This window comes from Mobula hypostoma, chromosome 12 (assembly GCF_963921235.1).
Source record: "Mobula hypostoma chromosome 12, sMobHyp1.1, whole genome shotgun sequence".
In the NCBI taxonomy this organism is placed as follows: domain Eukaryota; kingdom Metazoa; phylum Chordata; class Chondrichthyes; order Myliobatiformes; family Myliobatidae; genus Mobula; species Mobula hypostoma.
In genome coordinates this window covers 42,577,436-42,599,922 of record NC_086108.1, presented here as the reverse complement: position 1 = coordinate 42,599,922, position 22,487 = coordinate 42,577,436, and the positions used below count along the sequence as shown (strand labels likewise).

The 22,487-nt window shown below is 39.5% G+C and overlaps 1 protein-coding gene across 1 annotated transcript in view; it reads right to left on the bottom strand.

Moving 5' to 3' along the window:
- Window positions 1-5,372: 5,372 nt before the first annotated feature.
- LOC134354516 (uncharacterized) overlaps window positions 5,373-22,487 on the bottom strand; it is a 43,041-nt gene continuing 25,926 nt past the window's right edge. The window contains exons 13-20 of the mRNA XM_063063438.1: window positions 22,076-22,232; window positions 20,163-20,333; window positions 19,855-19,961; window positions 18,178-18,315; window positions 13,634-13,717; window positions 12,657-12,774; window positions 12,260-12,419; window positions 5,373-5,510 (exon numbers count right to left, since the gene is read on the bottom strand). Coding sequence (XP_062919508.1) covers window positions 5,373-5,510; window positions 12,260-12,419; window positions 12,657-12,774; window positions 13,634-13,717; window positions 18,178-18,315; window positions 19,855-19,961; window positions 20,163-20,333; window positions 22,076-22,232 — 1,073 coding nt within the window. The remainder of the gene's footprint in view (window positions 5,511-12,259; window positions 12,420-12,656; window positions 12,775-13,633; window positions 13,718-18,177; window positions 18,316-19,854; window positions 19,962-20,162; window positions 20,334-22,075; window positions 22,233-22,487) is intronic.

Below are 22,487 nucleotides of genomic sequence, written 5' to 3'. Positions count from 1 at the left end.
CTTCCAGGGTGCTGCATCGGCAAGTTTGCGGCACTGGAGCTTCATGGCAGGGAGAGTTTCTCCCTTCTACCATCTGCTTGAGATGATGGGACCTTCGAGAGACTTTGAGACTTTTTTTTTACTGTGCCCATGATCTGCTCTTTACCAAATTACATTATTGCTTTGCACTGTTGTAACTATATGTTATAATTATGTGTTTTTGTCAGTTTTTCAGTCTGGATTTGTCTTGTGTTTCTGTGATATCATATTGGAGGAACATTGTATCATTTCTTAATGCATGCATTACTAAATGACAATAAAAGAGGACTGCATGTCCTCATAATCTAATCTAACAAAAGAAAATGTTACCAAATTATTTAATAATTACAAAACACCTAAAAAGAGGTCTTAGTCCTGAATGTTTATCATGTAATTAAAAATAAAGTTTTATCGCAGTGTCATTTTCTGTGTGTTCTGTCACTTTGTGTAGATACTGCTCAGTTTAGTAGAAGGTAGAAAATCTTATTGTTGTTTCTGGGGCAGCATGTTAGTGTACAGTAGAGGCTAATGTAATGTTATTACACTGCCCAGGTTCAATTACAGAAACTGCCTGTAAGGAGTTTTACGTTCTCCCCGTGACCACGTGGGTTTTTTCTGGTACTCCAGTTTCCTCCCACAAACTAAAGACATATGGCGAGGGTTAGTAAGTTGAGGGCACACTCCGTTGATGTCGGAAGGATGGCGATCTTGCGGGCTGCCGCCAGCATATCCTTGGATTGTATTTGTTGTTGGTGCAAATGATGCCATTCACTGGATATTTCGAGGTTTTGATGTACATGTGACAAATAAAGGTAATCGTCAACCACGCAGTCTTCCATAGATTTCTTCACCACAGAACACCTTTAAGATTTATTTTCAATACACATTTTTTCACAGAGATTATAAAAATGTTCTTTTATTATTTTAGTTTTCGTATAAAATTTAGTTCATTTATTGCAGCTTAGAATCAAAAGGAATCATGCAGAGTGGAAGCAGGCCCTTCAGCTAATGAAGACTACACCAACCATCAATCAACATACATCAAAGTTGCTGGTGAACGCAGCAGGCCAAGCAGCATCTATAGGAAGAGGCGCAGTCGACGTTTCAGGCCGAGACCCTTCGTCAGGACTAACCATCAATACCTAGTTACACCAATCCTACATTAATCCCATCTTATTTCTCTCCATATTCTATCACTCATGTATACACTGAAGGCAATTTAAAGTGGCCAATGAACCTACTAACCCACAAGTCTTTGGGATGTGGGAGGAAACTGGAACACCCAGAGGACAACCACCCCACAGGGAGAAAGTGCAAACTTTCTGTAGGTCAGAACTGAACATAGGTCTCTTGAACTTGGTGGTAATTCCAAAGAGGGTTCCTATAGCTATTTATTATTTTAAATAAGGAGCAGGAGGAGGAGAAGATGGCGGCGCAACGCGGTGCGCATGGCCACTTCGGTGGTGATGTCTGTTATTTGTCAAGTAGGGGACCGTACATAATTCTGATTTGATGGAGACAAATGTGAGAGTACGAAGGAACATCTGGAGAAACTTCTGAAATGCCCGCTTCGCTGCTGCTGTTACTGTGTGGTCCGGAATCTCCGGACAAGAAGGCCCCGAATCCTCAGCTTTGCTTGTTTCGACAGCCGGGCAAGGTCGAAGATGCTCGGGAGGCTGTATCGGAGGGGCTGGTCAGAGGTTCGAAGTTTTCGGACGGACTGTAGTCGGGTGCTTCCAATGCATCGGCAGTTGTCGGTGCGTGGAGGTTTATGGCAGGGAGTTTCTCCCTTTGGCACCTGCTATCAGGGACTCAGGAGTCAATCGACTGAGGACTTTGAGACTTTTTTTTACCGTGCCCATGGTCTGTTCTTTATCAAATTATGGTATTGCTTTGCACTGCTGTAACTATATGTTATAATTATGTGGTTCTGTCAGTTTTAGTCTTTGGTTTGTGCTGTTTTTCTGTGATATTACTCTGGAGGAACATAGAAACATAGAAACATAGAAAATAGGTGCAGGAGTAGGCCATTCGGCCCTTCGAGCCTGCACCGCCATTTATTATGATCATGGCTGATCATCCAACTCAGAACCCCACCCCAGCCTTCCCTCCATACCCCCTGACCCCTGTAGCCACAAGGGCCATATCTAACTCCCTCTTAAACATAGCCAATGAACTGGCCTCAACAGTTTGCTGTGGCAGAGAATTCCACAGATTCACCACTCTCTGTGTGAAGAAGTTTTTCCTAATCTCGGTCCTAAAAGGTTTCCCCTCTATCCTCAAACTGTGACCCCTCGTTCTGGACTTCCCCAACATCGGGAACAATCTTCCTGCATCTAGCCTGTCCAATCCCTTTAGGATCTTATACGTTTCAATCAGATCCCCCCTCAATCTTCTAAATTCCAACGAGTACAAGCCCAGTTCATCCAGTCTTTCTTCATATGAAAGTCCTGCCATCCCAGGAATCAATCTGGTGAACCTTCTTTGTACTCCCTCTATGGCAAGGATGACTTTCCTCAGATTAGGGGACCAAAACTGCACACAATACTCCAGGTGTGGTCTCACCAAGGCCTTGTACAACTGCAGTAGTACCTCCCTGCTCCTGTACTCGAATCCTCTCGCTATGAATGCCAGCATACCATTCACTTTTTTCACCGCCTGCTATACCCGCATGCCCACTTTCAATGACTGGTGTACAATGACACCCAGGTCTCGTTGCACCTCCCCTTTTCCTAATCGGCCACCATTCAGATAATAATCTGTTTTCCTATTTTTGCCACCAAAGTGGATAACTTCACATTTATCCACATTAAATTGCATCTGCCATGAGTTTGCCCACTCACCCAACCTATCCAAGTCACCCTGCATCCTCTTAGCATCCTCCTCACTGCTAACACTGCCGTCCAGCTTCGTGTCATCCGCAAACTTGGAGATGCTGCATTTAATTCCCTCATCCAAGTCATTAATATATATTGTAAACAACTGGGGTCCCAGCACTGAGCCTTGCGGTACCCCACTAGTCACCGCCTGCCATTCTGAAAAGGTCCCGTTTATTCCCACTCTTTGCTTTCTGTCTGCTAACCAATTCTCCACCCACACCAATACCTTACCCCCAATACCGTGTGCTTTAAGTTTGCACACTAATCTCCTGTGTGGGACCTTGTCAAAAGCCTTTTGAAAATCCAAATATACCACATCCACTGGTTCTCCCCTATCCACTCTACTAGTTACATCCTCAAAAAATTCTATGAGATTCGTCAGACATGATTTTCCTTTCACAAATCCATGCTGACTTTGTCCGATCATTTCTCCGCTTTCCAAATGTGCTGTTATCACATCCTTGATAACTGACTCCAGCAGTTTCCCCACCACCGACGTTAGGCTAACCGGTCTATAATTCCCCGGTTTCTCTCTCCCTCCTTTTTTAAAAATTGGGGTTACATTAGCCACCCTCCAATCCTCAGGAACTAGTCCAGAATCTAACGAGTTTTGAAAAATTATCACTAATACATCCTTTGCACATTGTATCATTTCTTAATGCATGCATTTCTAAATGACAATAAACAAGGACTGAGTGTTCTCATAATCTAAAAATATATTAAACATTATCTAAGGCAGTGATGTTCTGGCACCCACAGGTAAGTAGAGTCAGAGGCAGTGATGATGTAAATAAGGAAAATCTCAATGACAACTTGAGTGCATTCTTAAGGTAACCACATGTTAAGAGACCGTTGTTGGCAGAGATAAAATAAGGAGTAAAGTTGAGGGTAATGTAATGGAGCTGGACTGTAATGCATAACTGAGGTACTTTACATAGTCAGAAAGGATGACATTGTCAATCATCTGAAGGATACTGAAAAGGGCAAGGCAGGATAACACAACAAGTACTTCACAGAAGAGTACTAAACTGGGCATCCTTTGTGCAAAGGAGAGGGCAGAAATCCAATTAAAGAGATTTGAACAGAAATGATGAGAAAGGTGGGAATTGAGCTGTGTTAATCATATATAACATGATTTTTGATAGAAAAATACTTTCTTTGTGCCATGGAGGCCAAACGTGAGCTTTCCCTTATTAAGAATGGTTAATAGTACTAACTTGCACAGTCACATTTAGATTGACTTCCTCATTATTGGCAGTGATGGCTAATAATCATTTTTTGACAGGTTTGTCAGCTATCCTCATCAAAGAGTTTGCTTCATTTGCAATGGACACTTATCATATTCTACAGTATAGTGCAGGTTAACATTCAGTAACATTTTGGATAATCCTGTGGTGGAACAGCAAAAGGAAATTGGCATTCTGGGGTGATTTGATCAGCAAAAGACACAATTGCCAAGCACGTAATCTTTTTTTGACAGGTTTGTCCTAAGCCATGTCAGCTATCCTCATCAAAGAGTTTGCTAGAGGCAGTGAAGAAAGCTAATGGCATGCTGACCTTCATAACAAGGGGAATTGAGTATAGTAGCAAAGAGGTCCTTCTGCAGCTGTACAGAGCCCTGGTGAGACCAGGCCTGGAGTACTGTGTGCAGTTTTGGTCTCCAAATTTGAGGAAGGACATTCTTGCTATTGAGGTTCACAAGGTTCACGAGGTTGAAGCATAGGTTCACAAGGTTAATTCCTGGGTTGGCGGGACTGTCATATGTCGAAAGATTGGAGCGACTGGGCTTGTATGCTCTGAAACTTAGAAGCCTGAGAGGGGATCTGATTGAAATAGTTAAGATTATTAAGGGATTGGACACGCTGGAGGCAGGAAGTATGTTCCCGCTGATGGGTGAGTCCAGAACCAGAGGCCCACAGTTTAAGAATAAGGGGTAGGCCATTTAGAACAGAGTTGAGGAAAAACTTTTTCACCCAGAGAGTGGTGGATATATGGAATGCTCTGCCCCAGAAGGCTGTGGAGACCAAGTCTCTGGATGCTTTCAAGAAAGAGATGGATTGAGCTCTTAAAGATAGCAGAATCAAAGGTTATGGGGATCAGGCAGGAACTGGATACTGATTGTGGATGATCAGCCATGATCACAGTGAATGGCGATGCTGGCTCGAAGGGCCGAATGGCCTACTCCTGCACCTATTGTCTATGGTAATTACAACAACTCTCCCAAAGTCTAGTTGTAGTGCCTTCTCTAGTTACCAATGCTATAGAGACCCAGGCACAAGTAGATGCATATTAGTATTTATATGATTATCAGAAATCACTGAAACAATAATGGAAAAAGTCCAAAATTGCATAATAGCCTTGAATACTGAAAATTATTTCATCAAGGTGATATATTCTTACTCTATATATTACAAGATTTTGATACATAATATTGCACATCATTGCACAAGGAAAGTCTGCACTACAAAGAAAATACTAAAAATCATACAAATATTTATAGTGCTCAGTCCTGGCCAAGTCAGCAGACAAAATGTTAACCATTCTCCTGGTTGTTTTCTTCATCTTACGCGCAGCCTCGATTGCTCTGTCCAGATTTGTGTTCAGATGTGAAATCTGGATAAAGAAAAGACTGCCAATTAAAGAACTGAAATTTCAAATAAATTTCTGAATTTAGAAATTAAGCATGTACCTAAAATTTTCAACATGGATTCCTTTTATGTGGTAATAAGCAAGTTAAATGAGAAAATAAAAGTTCTGGAGCAAGTGATAGAACATAGAATAGTACAGCACATTACAGGCCCTTCGGCCCACAATGTTGCGCCGACCCTCAAACCCTGCCTCCCATATAACCTCCCACCTTAAATTCCTCCATATACCTGTCTAGTAGTCTCTTAAATTTCACTAGTGTATCTGCCTCCACCACTGACTCAGGCAGTGCAGTCCACGCACCAACCACTCTCTGAGTAAAAAACCTTCCTCTAATATCCCTCTTGAACTTCCCACCCCTTACCTTAAAGCCATGTCCTCTTGTATTGAGCAGTGGTGCCCTGGGGAAGAGGCGCTGGCTATCCACTCTATCTATTCCTCTCATTATCTTGTACACCTCTATCATGTCTCCTCTCATCTCCTTCTCTCCAAAGAGTAAAGCACTAGCTCCCTTAATCTCTGATCATAATGCATACTCTCTAAGCCAGGCAGCATCCTGGTAAATCTCCTCTGTACCCTTTCCAATGCTTCCACATCCTTCCTATCTATAGTGAGGCAACCAGAACTGGACACAGTACTCCAAGTGTGGCCTAACCAGAGTTTTATAGAGCTGCATCATTACGTAGCGACTCTTAAACTCTATCCCTCGATTTATGAAAGCTAACACCCCATAAGCTTTCTTAACTACCCTATCTACCTGTGAGGCAACTTTCAGGGATCTGTGGACATGTACCCCCAGATCCCTCTGCTCCTCCACACTACGAAGTATCCTGCCATTTACTTTGTACTCTGCCTTGGAGATTGTCCTTACAAAGTGTACCACCTCACACTTCTCCATGTTGAACTCCATCTGCCACTTCTCAGCACACTTCTGCATCCTATCAATGTCCCTCTGCAATCTTCCACAATCCTCTACACTATCTACAACACCACCAACTTTTGTGTCGTCTGCAAACTTGCCAACCCACCCTTCTACCCCCACATCCAGGTTGTTAATAAAAATCACGAAAAGTAGAGGTCCCAGAACAGATCCTTGTGGGACACCACTAGTCACAATCCTCCAATCTGAATGCACTCCCTCCATCACGACCCTCTGCCTTCTACAGGCAAGCCAATTCTGAATCCACCTGGCCAAACTCCCTGGATCCCATGCCTTCTGACTTTCTGAATAAGCCTATCGTGTGGAACCTTGTCAACTGCCTTACTAAAATCCATATAGATCACATCCACTTCACTACCCTCATCTATATGCCTGGTCACCTCCTCAAAGAACTGTATCAGGCTTGTTAGACACAATCTGCCCTTCACAAAGCCATGCTGACTGTCCCTGATTAGACCATGATTCTCTAAATGCCCATAGACCCATCTCTAAGAATCTTTTCCAACAGCTTTCCCACCACAGACGTAAGGCTCACTGGTCTATAGTTACCCGGACTATCCCTACAACCTTTTTTGAACGAGGGAACAACATTGGCCTCCCTCCAATCCTCCAGTATCATTCCCGTGGACAACAAGGACATAAAGATCCTAGTCAGAGGCTCAGCAATCTCTTCCCTCGCCTCATGGAGCAGCCTGGGGAATATTCTGTCAGGCCCTGGGGGTTTATCCATCCTAATGTATTTTAACAACTCCAACACCTCCTCTCCCTTAATATCAACATGCTCCAGAACATCAACCTCACTCATATTGTCCTCACCATCGTCAAGTTCCCTCTCATTGGTGAATACCAAAGAGAAGTATTTATTGAAGACCTCGCTCACTTCCGCAGCCTCCAGGCACATCTTCCCACCTTTATCTCTAATCGGTCCTACCTTCACTCCTGTCATCCTTTTGTTCTTCACATAATTGAAGAATGCCTTGGGGTTTTCCTTTACCCTACTCGTCAAGGCCTTCTCATGCCCCCTTCTTGCTTTTCTCACATATTTGCCCTTCCCCAATTAAAAATTTTCCTGTCTCTCTGATTCTATCCTTTTCCATGATAATGCTAAATGCCAGGGAGTGGTGGTCACTGTCCCCCAGATGCTCACCCACTGAGAGATCTGTGACCTGACCCCGTTCATTACCTAGTATTAGATCTAGTATGGCTTTCCCCCTAGTTGGCCTGTCCACATACTGTGACAAGAATCCGTCCTGAACCCACTTAACAAACTCTGCCCCATCCAACCCTTGGAACTAATCAGGTGCCAATCAATATTGGGGAAGTTAAAGTCACCCATGATAACTACCCTGTTATTTCTGCACCTTTCCAAAATCTGCCTCCCAATCTGCTCTTCTGTATCTCTACTGCTACCAAGGGGCCTATAGAATTCCCCCAATAGAGTAACTGCTCCCTTCCTGTTCCTGATTTCCATGCATACTGACTTTGTTGAGGATCCTGCTACATTATCCACCATTTCTGTAGCTGTAATAGTATCCCAGACCAGTAATGCCACCCCTCCTCCCCTTTTCCCCCCTCTCTATCCCTTTTAAAGCACTGAAATCCAGGAATATTGAGAATCCGTTCCTGCCCTGGTGCCAGCCAATTCTCTGTAATGGCCGCTACATCATAATTCCATGTATGTATCCAAGCTCTCAGTTCTTCACCTTTGTTCCTGATGCTTCTTGCATTGAGGTACACACATTTCAGCCCTTCTACCTTACTACCTTTACACCGTTTATTCTGCTTCTCTTTCCTCAAAGCCTCTCTATATGTTAGATCTGGCTTTACTCCATGCACTTCTTTCACTGCTTTATCGCTCCGGGTCCCATCCCCCTTGCAAATTAGTTTAAACCCTCCCAAACCATGCTAACAAACCTACCTGCAAGGATATTGCTCCCCCTCGGGCTCAGGTGCAACCCATCCAATCTGTACAGGTCCCACCTTCCCCAGAAGAGATCCCAATGATCCAAACATCTAAAACCCTGCTCCCTGCACCAACTCCTCAGCCACGCATTCAACTGCCATCTCCTCCAACTCTTACCATCACTATCACGTAGCACTGGCAGCAATCCTGAGAACGCCACCCTTGAGGTCCTGTTCTTCAGCCTTCTGCCTAGTTCCTGAAACTCACACTTCAGGACCTCATCCCTCTTCCTGCCTATGTCGTTGGTACCAACATGTATCACAACTTCTGGCTGCTTTCCCTCTCGTGATCAAGCCAAGAGTTATGTTTACAGGCTATGTTGTCACATTGAGAGTGAAAGGTATGACTCAATCAGCAATTGATTGTGAGCTCAGCATGTAGTGCTACATCCAGAAGGAAAGGAGAGGGAGATAGCAATGAGCTGGATCCATGTCTATTTCCAACTTACAACTTTAATAGTCGACACCTCGGGCCAAGACCTTTCTTCAGTCCTGAAGAAGGGTCTCAGACCAAAACATTGACTGTTTATTTGTTTCCATAGATGCTGCCCGACCTGCATTTTGTGCGTTGCAATGCAAGAAAGAATCTGCAGAATGAAGCTAGGCCATCCAATTCACTACTTGTTTCTCTCTTTAGTATATCAAGATTGTGATCTAGTTGAGTCTACTATTAATTTGATACAAAGGAAGAAGGTGACAAAATACTAGTCTTAAATAAGCTGGCAACGTGGTTGTATTTTTAGCAAATGAAGTTAAGTATAGAGAAATGTATGATGCATTTTGATGGTTAGAATAAGGCTGCCAGATAACTGGAGTTCAAAGGGTGCAAAGGAGCAAATTTTCAGATACGAATGATAATAATCACTATAAGTAATGGCACTGGATACTAAAGTCTTAATTAAAACAACCCAAGTTATGTGGTTCATTTCTAGAGAGATGCTATTGAGTAGCACATATGTACATTGAGATTGTATTAAACTTTGGTTAGAGCACAGTTGAGTACTGGATAGTTCTGATCCACTTAGTAATGAAAGGACATAACGGCATAGGAGATGGTACAAAGAATATTCAAAAGGATGTTATCAAAACTGAGATTAATTTATCATGGAAGAGGGAGGGACCTTTTCTATAGAAAGGAGAAAATAAAGGAATTAACTTTAGCATTTAAGCTAATGAAAGGGTTTAGCAAGGTAAGTGTAAGGAAAACGTTCCATCCATGAGCCATATTTATCACTCGACATAATGATAAGATAGCCACTAGAAATCAAATAAAGAAAACTTCTTCACCCAAAGATGGTAAGAATATACAACATATTACCATAAGAGCTTGAAGCAAAAAACATATTGACATTTACTGGGTTATTTAGTTATGTACAGTGTGACACTGATTAGGACTCTCAAGTCCAAGTCAATGGTAAATAACAGAACTAGTACACAACCCAAGTCAATTACCTAGGCAACTGTTCACATCAGTAGAGTTTAGGTAGTAATAACAATGCCAATAACACGCTAATTGAGAGATATGACTCGGAGACTAATCGGGGAACTGGCCTCTGGGAGCTAATTGGGTCATTGAGGGATGACAAGTGAGCTGTTCCTTTCAAAGGTGGTTGCCAAGAGGTACTCAAAAATTTTGCTTGAATATAAAATGCTGGAAGTATAAAACATATACATGCTATTCTATCAATGGAGTGTAATGCCACTGAAATTCTGCTTGAGGAACCCTCTGGTTGTTGCTCATAGCAGATGACTGTTGAAATGTGGTATGAAAGACAATGAGAAACAAGCAAGGAAGTTACAGCAAAACTGAAAGGAACACTCGTGCAAACGAGTCCAGCCACAAAGAAATAGCACAAATATTAGAGTGGAAGCCTGATATCTTTACAGAAACAAGGTTTCTTCAAATGGATCATTAAACATATATAGATGTTGTTAAGAAGGCATATGGTGTATTGGCATTCATCAACCATGGGATTGAGCTCAAGAGCCGTGAGGTTATGTCACAGCTATACAAAACCTCGGTCAGACCCCATTTGGAGTACTGTGCTCAGTTCTGGTCGCCTCACTACAGGAAGGATGTGTTTACTATTGAGAGTGCAGAGGAAACTTACAAGGATGTTGCCTGGATTAGAGAGCGTGCCTTATGAGAATAGGTTGAGTGAACTTGGCCTTTTCTCCTTGGAGCGACAGAGGATGAGAGGTGACCTGATAGAGGTGTATAAGATGATGACAGGCACTGAACATGTGGATAACCAGAGGCTTTTTCCCAGGGCTGAAATGGATAACATGAAGGGGCATAGTTTTAAGGTGCTTGGAAGTAGGTACAGAGGGGATGTCAAGGGTAAGTTTTTCACACTGAGAATGGTGGGTGCGTGAAATGCACTGCTAGTGCTGGAGGTAGTTACAATTGGGTCTTTTAAGTGACTTTTAGATAGGTACATGGAGCTTAGAAAAATAGAGGGCTATGCAGTAGAGAAATCCTAGGCAGTTTCTAGAGTAGGTTACATGGTTGGCACAACATTGTGGGCCAAAGGGTCTGTAATGTGCTGTAGACTTCTATGTTCTAAACACATGATGTGGTTAAGCCTACATACAAGGTCAGGAATCAAAAGGTTGAGCATAGCAGCACTAATGTTCTGAGCTGCATATATGCCAATGTATTGTAGGGAAGGCGGATGAGCTTAGGGCATGGATCAGCAAGTGAAATTATGACAATGTAGCCATTAGTGAGACTTGGATGCAGAAGGAGCAGGACTGGAGTTCAATGTTCCGGAGTTCCGTTGTTTTAGGTATGAGTGAGCGGGAGGGATGGCATTACTAGACAGGAAAATGGCACAGAAGTACTCAGTCAGGGCATATTAATGGGTTTATATTATAGACCACCCAGCAGTCAAGAAGATTTAGAGGAGCAAGTTCAAAGAGAGGTCACAGACTGTTGGAAGAAACACATCGTTCTGATAGTAGGTGATTTTAACTTTCCACATATTGACTGGGACTCCCGTATTGTAAGAAGGCTGAATTGGAAAAAGTTTGTCAAATGTGTTCAGAAAAGTTTCCTTAATCAGTACCTAGAGGACCCAACTAGAGAGAGTGTGATTCTAGATCTCCTATTAGGGAATGAAACAGGGCAGGTGACAGAGGTTTGTGTAGGGGAAAACCTTGCATCTAGTGATTATAACGTCACTTGTTTCAAGGTAATTATGGAAAAGGACAGGTCTAGTTCTCAGGTTGAAATTCTAAATTGGAGAAAGGCCAATTTTAATGGTATTAGAAATCATCTGGCAAGTGTGGATTTTTTTCTGGCAAAGGTGTACTTGGTAACTGGGAGGCCTTCAAAAGTGAAATTTTAAGAATACAGAGTTTGTATGTACCTGTCAGAATAAAAGGCAAGGATAACAGTTTTACGGAACCTTGCTTTGCAAGAGATATTGAGGCCTTGTTAAGAAATTGAAGGAGGTGTATAGCAGGTATAGGCAGGCAGGAACAAATGAGGTACTTGAGGAGCATAATAAATGCAAGAGAACATTTAAGAAGGAAATCAGGAAGTCTAAACCAAGACACGAGTTCCTCTCACAGGCAAGGGGAAGTAGAGTCCTAAGAGCTCTTTCAGATACATTAAATGCCAAAGGATAGCAAGGGACAAAATTGGTCCTCTGGAAGATCAGAGTGGTAATCTATGTGTGGAACTGAAAGAGATGGGGGAGATCGTAAATGGATTATTTGCATCTGTATTTACTCAGGAGATGACAATCTCTATGTGATGCAATGCAACAGCGAGGTCATGGACCCTATACAGTAGTAGTACATTACTTACCTCTGGAATACTGATGCTTTTATCAGTGCAATTTCTCCAAAAATACTTAGTGCTATAGTTTTGGTTTGGTAAACACTGTAATCCTTTTTTGATTATTTCATATGATGGTACATAGTAATTTTTAGAAACCCTTGACATTGGTGAATAATCAATGGTAGATCTGCAAGAAAGGTAAATTCAATTTGTAAAGTTTATAATAGTCTGCTCATTGAGAAAATTATATTGGTCAACTAGATTGTTAATGAAAATAAAGCTATTCATATTGTTTATGCATTAACCTATGACAGAGTCAGAATCAGATGTATTATCACTGTCTTATTTAATGTGAAATTTGTTTTTTTGTGGCAGCAGTACATAAAAGACAAAACAATACTATAACTTACAAAAATACACTCACCTTACTGGCGAAATAGATTTTAACATTTCAGAATATTCATTTGCTGCAGTAGATGAAATACTGTCACTAGAAGTGCAATTACTCCTACTTTGTCGTGAGGAACTCTCGGAGAAGTGTTCTGTGTAATAAATATAAAGATGATATCTCCATTTGTACTTCTAAATAATCTCAATATTGTTCAAATAATAATTTCAATAGATGTGCTCTAAATATCTGACTCTAATATTGAATATTTATTTATTTTTAATCTTTTAAAGGTTTATTTTTTCAATATTTTTCATGGTACTTGGATTTGTTAATGTAAAAGGTATCAGCTAGGTGTACCTTAATCAAATCTGTGCTCTAAATTGACTTTGATCATATAGTTTCCCATCATTATACCAGCTGCAAGGCCAACAGCTATAAATACAGTTAGTTGTGTTTAAAATAATTTTTATATTAAATAATTGCCTTTTTAAATGGATCCAAAAGACTAAGATTCATTTAATTATGTATGTGTATAAGGTTTTAATTAATTTTTCAATCCAGCTATCAAGAATGATCTTGGGAGTTAAAGACAAACCGAACTTAGACTAGCTAAATATACACCACTGTAAATTACCGAATTTGTGTTGAGGATAATGTGCTTCTGCTTTAGTTCTGTGGCTTCTGGCGTTCTGGAGCCCCCACCATGGGGGGGTCACAAACTCTGCTCCAGATGGGGCAGGTTCATGAATAGTTTAGGAGATGATACAATCCTTTTGCCATTTACATTGAGCTATGTGTATTCCTGCCATATGCACTTGAAGGTCTCGTGTGGCTAATCCACCTGAAACATTTCTTTAAAAAATTGATCACTTAATTATGGCTCAAATTCAGTAGTTTATGGTTAAAAAAATCATTAATCCCAGTAATATTAAATAAAGACTTGTGCTGTAACAACATAATCTAATTGGTAGGGTTGACATTTCCACAACGTTATTCTTTTGTGTACTCACTAAAGGGTATGATTTTGTTATTCAAAGAACTTGTGTTCCTTCTCCTTCTCTGCAAATTCTGTCCATTTGATGATGAGGACAAGCCTGTGCATGCAAAGAAATATATATTAATAATTTCTTGACCAGGAAAAATTGCTGCAATCTGTTTGCTGGTATAAGGTATCTCCTTTCTACTGTTAAAATTTGAGTCTGTATTCAGTTCCAACTCATAAGGTATAAATATATCTGATAGAAGGTATGCCTACAGACCAAGAGAATTTAGATAGATAAAGCAGATCGAACAACAGTGATCAGGCTCATGAAAGCATGTACACTATCCTAATTGCTTCAGCTCTGCACAATAATGCAGCCTGCCTAGCAGTTCAACTAGTTTAATCTCTAGAACTCCATTTCATTACTCTCTAGGTCTTATATTCCAAACAAGCCTTTTTGTAGTTTAGATGCAAGATGCAAGTGGCACATTTCAAGCATTTTGGGCATGGTGGTAAAGTTCTTTCAACAAACAGTAATAATTCTAAAAAATGTATAAATATATAAATATCATGTGGTTAATCTGAAATGAAATTTCTCTTGAAAATCTGATGGCTTCATTCAGGCTCAAATTCATTGTATTATAGCGAAAAGCAATAATCCCATTTCTATTAAATAGCTATTTCAAGTTGTTTCATGTCTGCAATGTTATTCTTTCTCATACTCATACACTACTCATAAACATTTCAGATGAACGTATATCTAAACCTAATAATCCCATTTCTATTAAATAGCTATTTCAAGTTGTTTCATGTCTGCAATGTTATTCTTTCTCATACTCATACACTACTCATAAACATTTCAGATGAACGTATATCTAAACCTAATAATGCTAAAGGAAGCATTCTAACTATGGGATAATATTTTCCCTTAGTGAATAGCTTACATCTTGGTTGGCTGGCCCTACTAATTCTATACTGTACAATGATCCCTTGTGGCTTCTTCCAGCGTTTTGTAAGGACCTCTTTCAGTGGGGTCACTGCAATTAGCCATAATAAAAACTATGTGGTATTGCATTGTCTTATGCTGACAGGCTGCAGTCTGGGATATATAAGAGGGGAATGCCAGAAAACTAGAGGAATGATCCAGATAACTTGAGGAGAAATGGCTCTTTCTAGCCTTACAGTTCTATTGGAACAATTTGGGACTTGGTACACAATGAACTAAATATCTGTAAAATCTGAAGCAGACCAGATAAGGACAATAAATCCAACTCAACTCCTTTATTGTTGTGGTCTTATTTATGAAGATAACTGTTCCCACAGTTCTTATTCATTTGTTGTCATAGAAAAGTCACTTGCTTCCCTTGGCAACAATCATTTTCCAAGAAGTATCTCTCTACTCTTGTATAAGAGCAGCCCGATGAAGGGGGACAACTAGCTGAGCTCTAACTAGAATGGCCTGATGGTCCACCAAGGCATAAAGACTTAGGAAGGCCTCTGTCTCCATGTGAGCAGTATCTGTTTCATCAGTTTCTGCTGCACCATGGGAGAGTTGACAGCAGGTGGCTCCAAGAAATATATCGCTTTCAGACTGGAAAAATGTTCTACCGATTTATTTTTTTTTATTTCTATACCATCATGTATTCCATTATACTGTTGCTGCTAAGTTAACAAATTTCACGACACATGCCAGTGATAGTAAATCTGATCCTGATTCTGACCTGAAACTACAACTACAACCTCCTCCCTCATGAACATTCAGGCCCTACACACTCTTTGTGAGTCCATCAGTGTAACTTATTGCATCTTGTGCTCCCAGTACAGCCTCCTCTTCATTGGTGAGAACTGACACAGATAAGGGATTGCTTTGTCAAGCACTTGTTCAACCTTGGTAGTCTATAACCCTATTAAGGTATCAATAAGATTGAAAGAATGAGAACAATTATTACCTTCTTGTTTTTTTTCTCTATAAATCTTACACAGACCCTAAGACCATAAGACAAAGGAGCAGAAGTCGGCCATTCGGCCCGTCGAGTCTGCTCCGCCATTTTATCATGAGCTGATCCATTCTCCTCTTTAGTCCCACTCCCCCACCTTCTCACCATAACCTTTGATGCCCTGGCTACTCAGATACCTATCAATCTCTGCCTTAAATACACCCAATGACTTTGCCTCCACTGCCGCCTGTGGCAACAAATTCCATAGATTCACCACCCTCTGGCTAAAAAAATTTCTTCGCATTTCTGTTCTGAATGGGCGCCCTTCAATCCTTAAGTCATGCCCTTTCGTACTAGACTCCCCCATCACGGGAAACAACTTTGCCACATCCACTCTGTCCATGCCTTTCAACATTCGAAATGTTTCTATGAGGTCTCCCCTCATTCTTCTAAACTCCAAGGAATACAGTCCAAGAACGGACAAATAGTCCTCATATGTTAACCCTCTCATTCCCAGAATCATTCTAGTGAATGTACCCTCTCCAACATCAGCACATCCTTTCTTAAATAAGGAGACCAAAACTGCCCACAGTACTCCAAGTGAGGTCTCACCAGCACCTTATAGAGCCTCAACATCACATCCCTGCTCCTATACTCTATTCCTCTAGAAACGAATGCCAACATTGCACTCGCCTTCTTCACTACCAACTCAACCAGGAGGTTAACCTTAAGGGTATCCTGTACAAGGACTCCCAAGTCCCGTTGCATCTCAGAACTTTGAATTTTTTCTCCATTTAAATAATAGTCTGCCCATTTATTACTTCTGCCAAAGTGCATAACCATACACTTTCCAACATTGTACTTCATTTGCCACTTCTTTGCCCATTCTTCCAATCTATCCAAGTCTCCAAGTCTCTCTGCAGACTCTCCGTTTCCTCTGCACTACTGGCCCCTCCACCTATCTTCATATCGTCAGCAAACTTAGCCACAAAGCCATCTATTCCATAATCCAAATTGTTGATGTACAATGTAAAAAGACGCGGCCCCAACACGGACCCCTGTGGAACACCACTGATAACTGGCAGCCAACCAGAATAGGATCCCTTTATTCCCACTCTCTGTTTCCTGCCAATCAGCCAATGCTCTATCCACGTATGTAACTTTCCCATAATTCCATGGGCTCTTATCTTGTTAAGTAGCCTCATGTGTAGCACCTTGTCAAAGGCCTTCTGAAAATCCAAATACACAACATCCACTGCATCTCCCTTGTCTAGCCTACTGGTAATTTCCTCAAAAAATTGTAATAGGTTTGTCAGGCAGGATTTTCCTTTAAGGAATCCATGCTGAGTTCTGCCTATCTTGTCATATGCCTCCAGGTACTCTGTAACCTCATCCTTGACAATTGACTCCAACAACTTCCCAACCACTGATGTCAAGCTAACAGGTCTATAATTTCCTTTTTACTTCCTTGCCCCCTTCTTAAATAGCAGAGTGACATCTGCAATCTTCCAGTCCTCTGGAACCATGCCAGAATCTATCCACTTTTTGAAAGATCATCGCTAGTGCCTCCGCAATTTCCACAGCTACTTCCTTCAGAACACGTGGGTGCATTCCATCTGGTCCGGGAGGTTTATCTACCTTTAGACTAATCAGCTTCCTAAGTACTTTCTCTGTCGTAATTGTGACTGCGCACACTTCTCTTCCCTGCCACCCTTGAGTGTCCGGTATTCTGCTGATGTCTTCCTCAGTGAAGACTGATGCAAAATACACGTTCAGTTCCTCTGCCATCTCCTTATCTCCCATTACAATTTCTCCAGCATCATTTTCTATCGGTCCTATATCTACTCTCACGTGTCTTTTACTCTTTATATACTTGAAAAAGCTTTTAGTATCCTCTTTGATATTATTTGCTAGCTTCCTTTCATAGTTAATCTTTTCCTTCTTAATGACCTTCTTAGTTTCCTTTTGTAAGGCTTTAAAAACTTCCCAATCCTCTGTCTTCCCACTAATTTTTGCTTCCTTGTATGCCAGGATACCATATATAAAGTATCCATGAATGTTTTTCAGATAACTGAAAAAGAATAGAACATTTACAAATACTTGATGGTGAGCTGTACATTTGACATGTATTCAATGAAATGTTTTCTTCCAAATCTTTGTTTCCCCAGTTTTGGCCTCTTAAGCAACCCAACTTTAATCTGTACACTACTACAACACTTGGCAGCTGTACCTTCAGTGACTAAGCCCTTTACATTTGGAATTCCCACACTATCTTCTTTACAGTTTTTGCTTACTCCTAAAATCTTCATCCAATTTTGCTTGAAATTTGCTATTTCTTGTTGTAGATCCATGACTTATTCACAAGCAGAGTAAGCAAATCAGCATGCAGTATCTAAATACACATTACATGACTTCATTAAAGCTACTACACTTCACAAAATGAAAGTACAACTTAAAAACATATAGTTTGTGGACTCATTTTTACACCTGCCCACATTAATTGTGTTTTTGCTCAATTAAAAAATTAAAAAGAATCGATTGGCTGACACTGCATTCAGCCTATTAAAATGAATATCTTATATTGTATGTTGTCTACCTTTATCAAAGGTAGTTGTAAGTTTTGAGTAAATATTACCTTCATCTGACCAGGTGCTGTTTGACTTGTGGTTTCTGGAGTAAATTTGTTTATGGTGTGCAGTTCTTGATGCCTTTATGAAACTTAGTTTTGAGTGCACAGATGCTTCTGTGTCAGAAAAATAATCCATTCCATTGCCTTTATTGAAAATAAAAGATCATTTTACTGTTCACATATAAATTAGATAATAATAAAGTAACTCTTATTATGTGTTTTAGAATGGGCGTAACTTCTTTTTCACATGCAATAAATTATAATCTTTTACATCAGAAATGCACTACTTTTAACTGCATATAAACAGAAATTCTGGCCTTTTAGTCTTAAGAGTGAATACTTTAACAAGGTCAAAATTACTAAATAAGTGCCTGAAATCAATCAATTCTCCTAAAATGCCATCAAGTTCTTCACAATGTTGAGAAATAATTAAGTAAACATAATATTGATTTTCATTAAATTACTACTTTCTGCGATTTTTGGAATCCGTTTTATCATATATTCAGAAATACGCAGAGTCAAATGTGAGGAGTGGCACTCTGGGAGGACAAACCAGGGCAGGTCTTACACAGTGAACAGCAGGACACTGAGGAGTGTGTACAACAGAGGGAATAGGGAATAAAGATCCAAAATTCCTTTAAAGTGGCATCACAGGGAAATAGGGTCGTAAAGGAAGCTTTTGGCACATTGGCCTTCATAAATCAATATATTGAGTACAGGACGCAAACACGAGGAAATCTGCAGATGCTGGAAATTCAAGCAACACACACAAAAAATGCTGGTGAACGCAGCAGGCCAGGCAGCATCTATTGGAAGAGGTACAGTCGACATTTCGGGCCGAGACCCTTTATTGAGTGTGTTTATTGAGTACAGGAGTTAGGATGTTATCTTGAAGTTGTATAAGACATTTGCGAGGCCTAATTTGGAGTATTGCGTCCAATTCTGGTCACCTACCTACAGGAAAGAGATCAATAAAATTGAAAGAGCGCAAAGAAAATTTACGAGGATGTTGCTGGGATTTGAGAACCTGAGATAAAGGGAGAGTTTGAAAAGGTTCGTATTTTATTCCCTAGAGCTTAGGAGAATGAGGGGACATTTGATAGAGGTATACAAAAATATGAGAGGTATAGATAGGGTAAATCCAAGCAGGCTTTTTCCACTAAAGCTGGGTGACACTAGAACTAGAGGTTAAGGGTGAAAGGTGAAATGTTTAAGGGAAACATGAGGAGGAACTACTTCATTCAGAAGATGGTGAAAATGTGAAACAAGCTACCAGCGGAAGTGGTGGATGTGGGTTCGATTTCAACATTTAAGAGAAGAAGTTTGAATAAGAGGTATGGAGGGATATAGTCCAGGTGCAGGTCAATGGGACTAGGCAAAGTAATTGTTCAGCATGGACTGGGATGTGGTGTTTTATGACTCTATGTGATTAAAAAATAGCATATTTAAGCACTAAAATAACAGAAGAAAAAGCTGAAAACAATGAGAAGATCAAACAGCATCTGTGGATAAGAAAACCAAATTAACATTCCAGATTAAAGACTCCTTGTCTTGAACCTGAACCATTAATTCTCTTGCTCTTTTCACAGATCCTGCTGGATCTGCTAAGTGTTTTCATTATTTTCTGTTTTCACTTTTAATTTATTTTTCTGGCATTGCAGTTTTTAAATTTTTAACACTTACATAGTTCAGCGTCTGAAGCATCATCACCTGATTGTAGCCAAGTAGAATGCCTTCTTTTATGGTCTTCTAAACTATTGTTCATTAATTTAACATGTTCCACACTTTCGCTATTGAAAGAAAAAGAACATGAACATAAAACAGAAGTAAAGAACCTAATATAAATCTTAATATTAAACATTTAATAATCAAAATATTAACCAAAAACTATCCTAAAACTATTCCATTGTATCAATAATTTTAATCTTTGGACTGTTCATATGAAATTATATTTTTTAATAAAAACAAAGAAATATGAATAATGATTTTACCTTCTGGATGAAGTTTTCTTTCTATGACATGCTGTGATGCTGTAGCTTTGTTTCTGTAACACAGATTCAAAAGCCTTTTTTGTCTTGGGATCATTGGAAAACTGAGAGGGATTTTCCTCCAATTTTTGCTTGAGTTTTGCAACTTCAAGTTGCAGTTCCATGATTTCTTCACTTAAACAGAATAATAAGTAAATCAGTATATCTAAATGTAGTCCTTGCGAGACCTCATTAAAGGCACTATACTTCATACAACTTATGTATATTCGAAAACTGTTTCATTTGTAAACTTTTGTCCACCTTAACTGTGTTTGTGCTCAACTAAGAAAGTAAAATCAACTCATCTACAAGGTTTGCATTTAGCACAGCAGAAATGCAAAATCATAAGGTAAGCATCACAAAGATTATTGGACCCTTCTTATTTCATTCATTCAGTAAAATTTAATTAATTCTTAAATGATCCTTGTTGTTTCTTCCTACAGCTCAGCTCCGATCTATTCTTGCTGTCAGTAACTTAATTCAGGAATTAAAAGCAACTTTTCTGAATCAAATCCTAAATTGCTCTATTAAATGGGTATCTTCTTTACCCAATGTACACAATTAGATTTATCCATTTCCTTCAAGAATTTTCATTTCAATATAATAACTTCTTCTACATCTCTGTACCAGGCTGAGATCCTGAGTCTTTTCAATCTTTTGTAATAGTGATTGATCCTATACACACAACTTTTAATGTTTGAGTGGTTCCCATGCCCCTCAAAATCCATTATTGAAAATTAAGCAGACACTACTGAAACCATTTGGTCAATATCCGTTTGTTTTAAAGGTTGCTATTTCACTTTAGTTGACATATTAAACGTTTAATCACTTGAGTCTTTAGCATCTTAATATATTTTAACAATGTTCATAGAGTATATGCTTCCAAATTTTCAATCCCTTTTGTCTGTAATATATTTTATCTGTAATTGTTCAACCCCACCTACATATCTTATTTAATTCATCCAATTGTTTTTAAAAGCCTATAAAGTACTATTCTGCTTAACTTGGTGCCAATTTGATCACTTTGCATTGACTATTTGAGGTTATTGTTGTTCAATACAAATACCAGTATTCCCACTGCTGAATCTTACACACAGTTCTCCACGTGTTCCTCTCCACATGGCTCCTTTTTCTCTCTCCAAGCAATCTATCATGCATTCTTGGCTTTTCACTGAACTTACAATACCCATAGGGAGCTAAGTTTCACATGGCAATGTGTTCTCTTGTTAGAGGCTGTACTTAGACTCTGGATTAAGTGTTAATTATTTTTGCGCATGAAAATAAATACAAAAATAGTTACTCAAATACACATAGTTTCAACTTGTGCACAGCACATTCATCCAGTTCAATGTTTCCTCAAACAATGCTATGCTCAAACTAATTTATGTAATGTATAAATTGATACAATACTAACACATTTACTTTTCTGTGAAAAGACATATGCCTGTTGGCGTGATTTGTAGAGTCTTTGTGTGCATTAAATTCTAGATAGTAATTGCATTTAGATTCCTGTTTTTATAGTTTAGCTAGTAATCAATAGAGAATGCTTCAGTTTTGCATAACTATAAGTAAATGTGACTATTCAATGTGAATTTGTATTTGAAAATCACAACATCAAGTTAATTATATTCATTTAATCAAGCAATTAAAATTTTCCACCTTAATTTAATTACTTCTACTATAACAACTTTATTGGGCCACTGAATCACTAACCCAGGAATCCTTACAGCAAATGAAAATTGAAGTAGCTGATATTTTTATTTATTTGGCATAGTACAAATGTATTGGTAAATATATTTTATATCATGCCTTTTACAGTTCAAGGGGAAACATAGTTGATCAAGTTGAGTTTTAAATTCTGATAAAATCCCACTTACTTTCTTGCAGAACGTGGCTGAGATAAACTTTCATTTTCATCTGTGTCACAGGTAGTCTGCTGTAGAGTTATTCTAGGTGTGCACTGTTGAGGGTCTGGCAATGGTATGTGATCGTCTGAGCACTCAGTAAGAAAATCCAGTTGTAGGAATGCTTCTCCTACAGTAATAATTTAAAATACAATGAAACTGATTTCCAGTTCAGAAATGCAATAAAAGTTTTTTTAATGCTAGCTAATATAATACTGAAAAAAGCTGGCATACACAAAGGATGTGAAAATGTTGTTGCTAATGACCGTTAGGACTTTTCCACTCCTTATATTACCGTTCTTGTATTATGTAGAAGATCAAATAATCTAATTGTCTATGCTGCCATAGTGGTGAATATGATTCATTCACTACTTGTTTTTGTTAT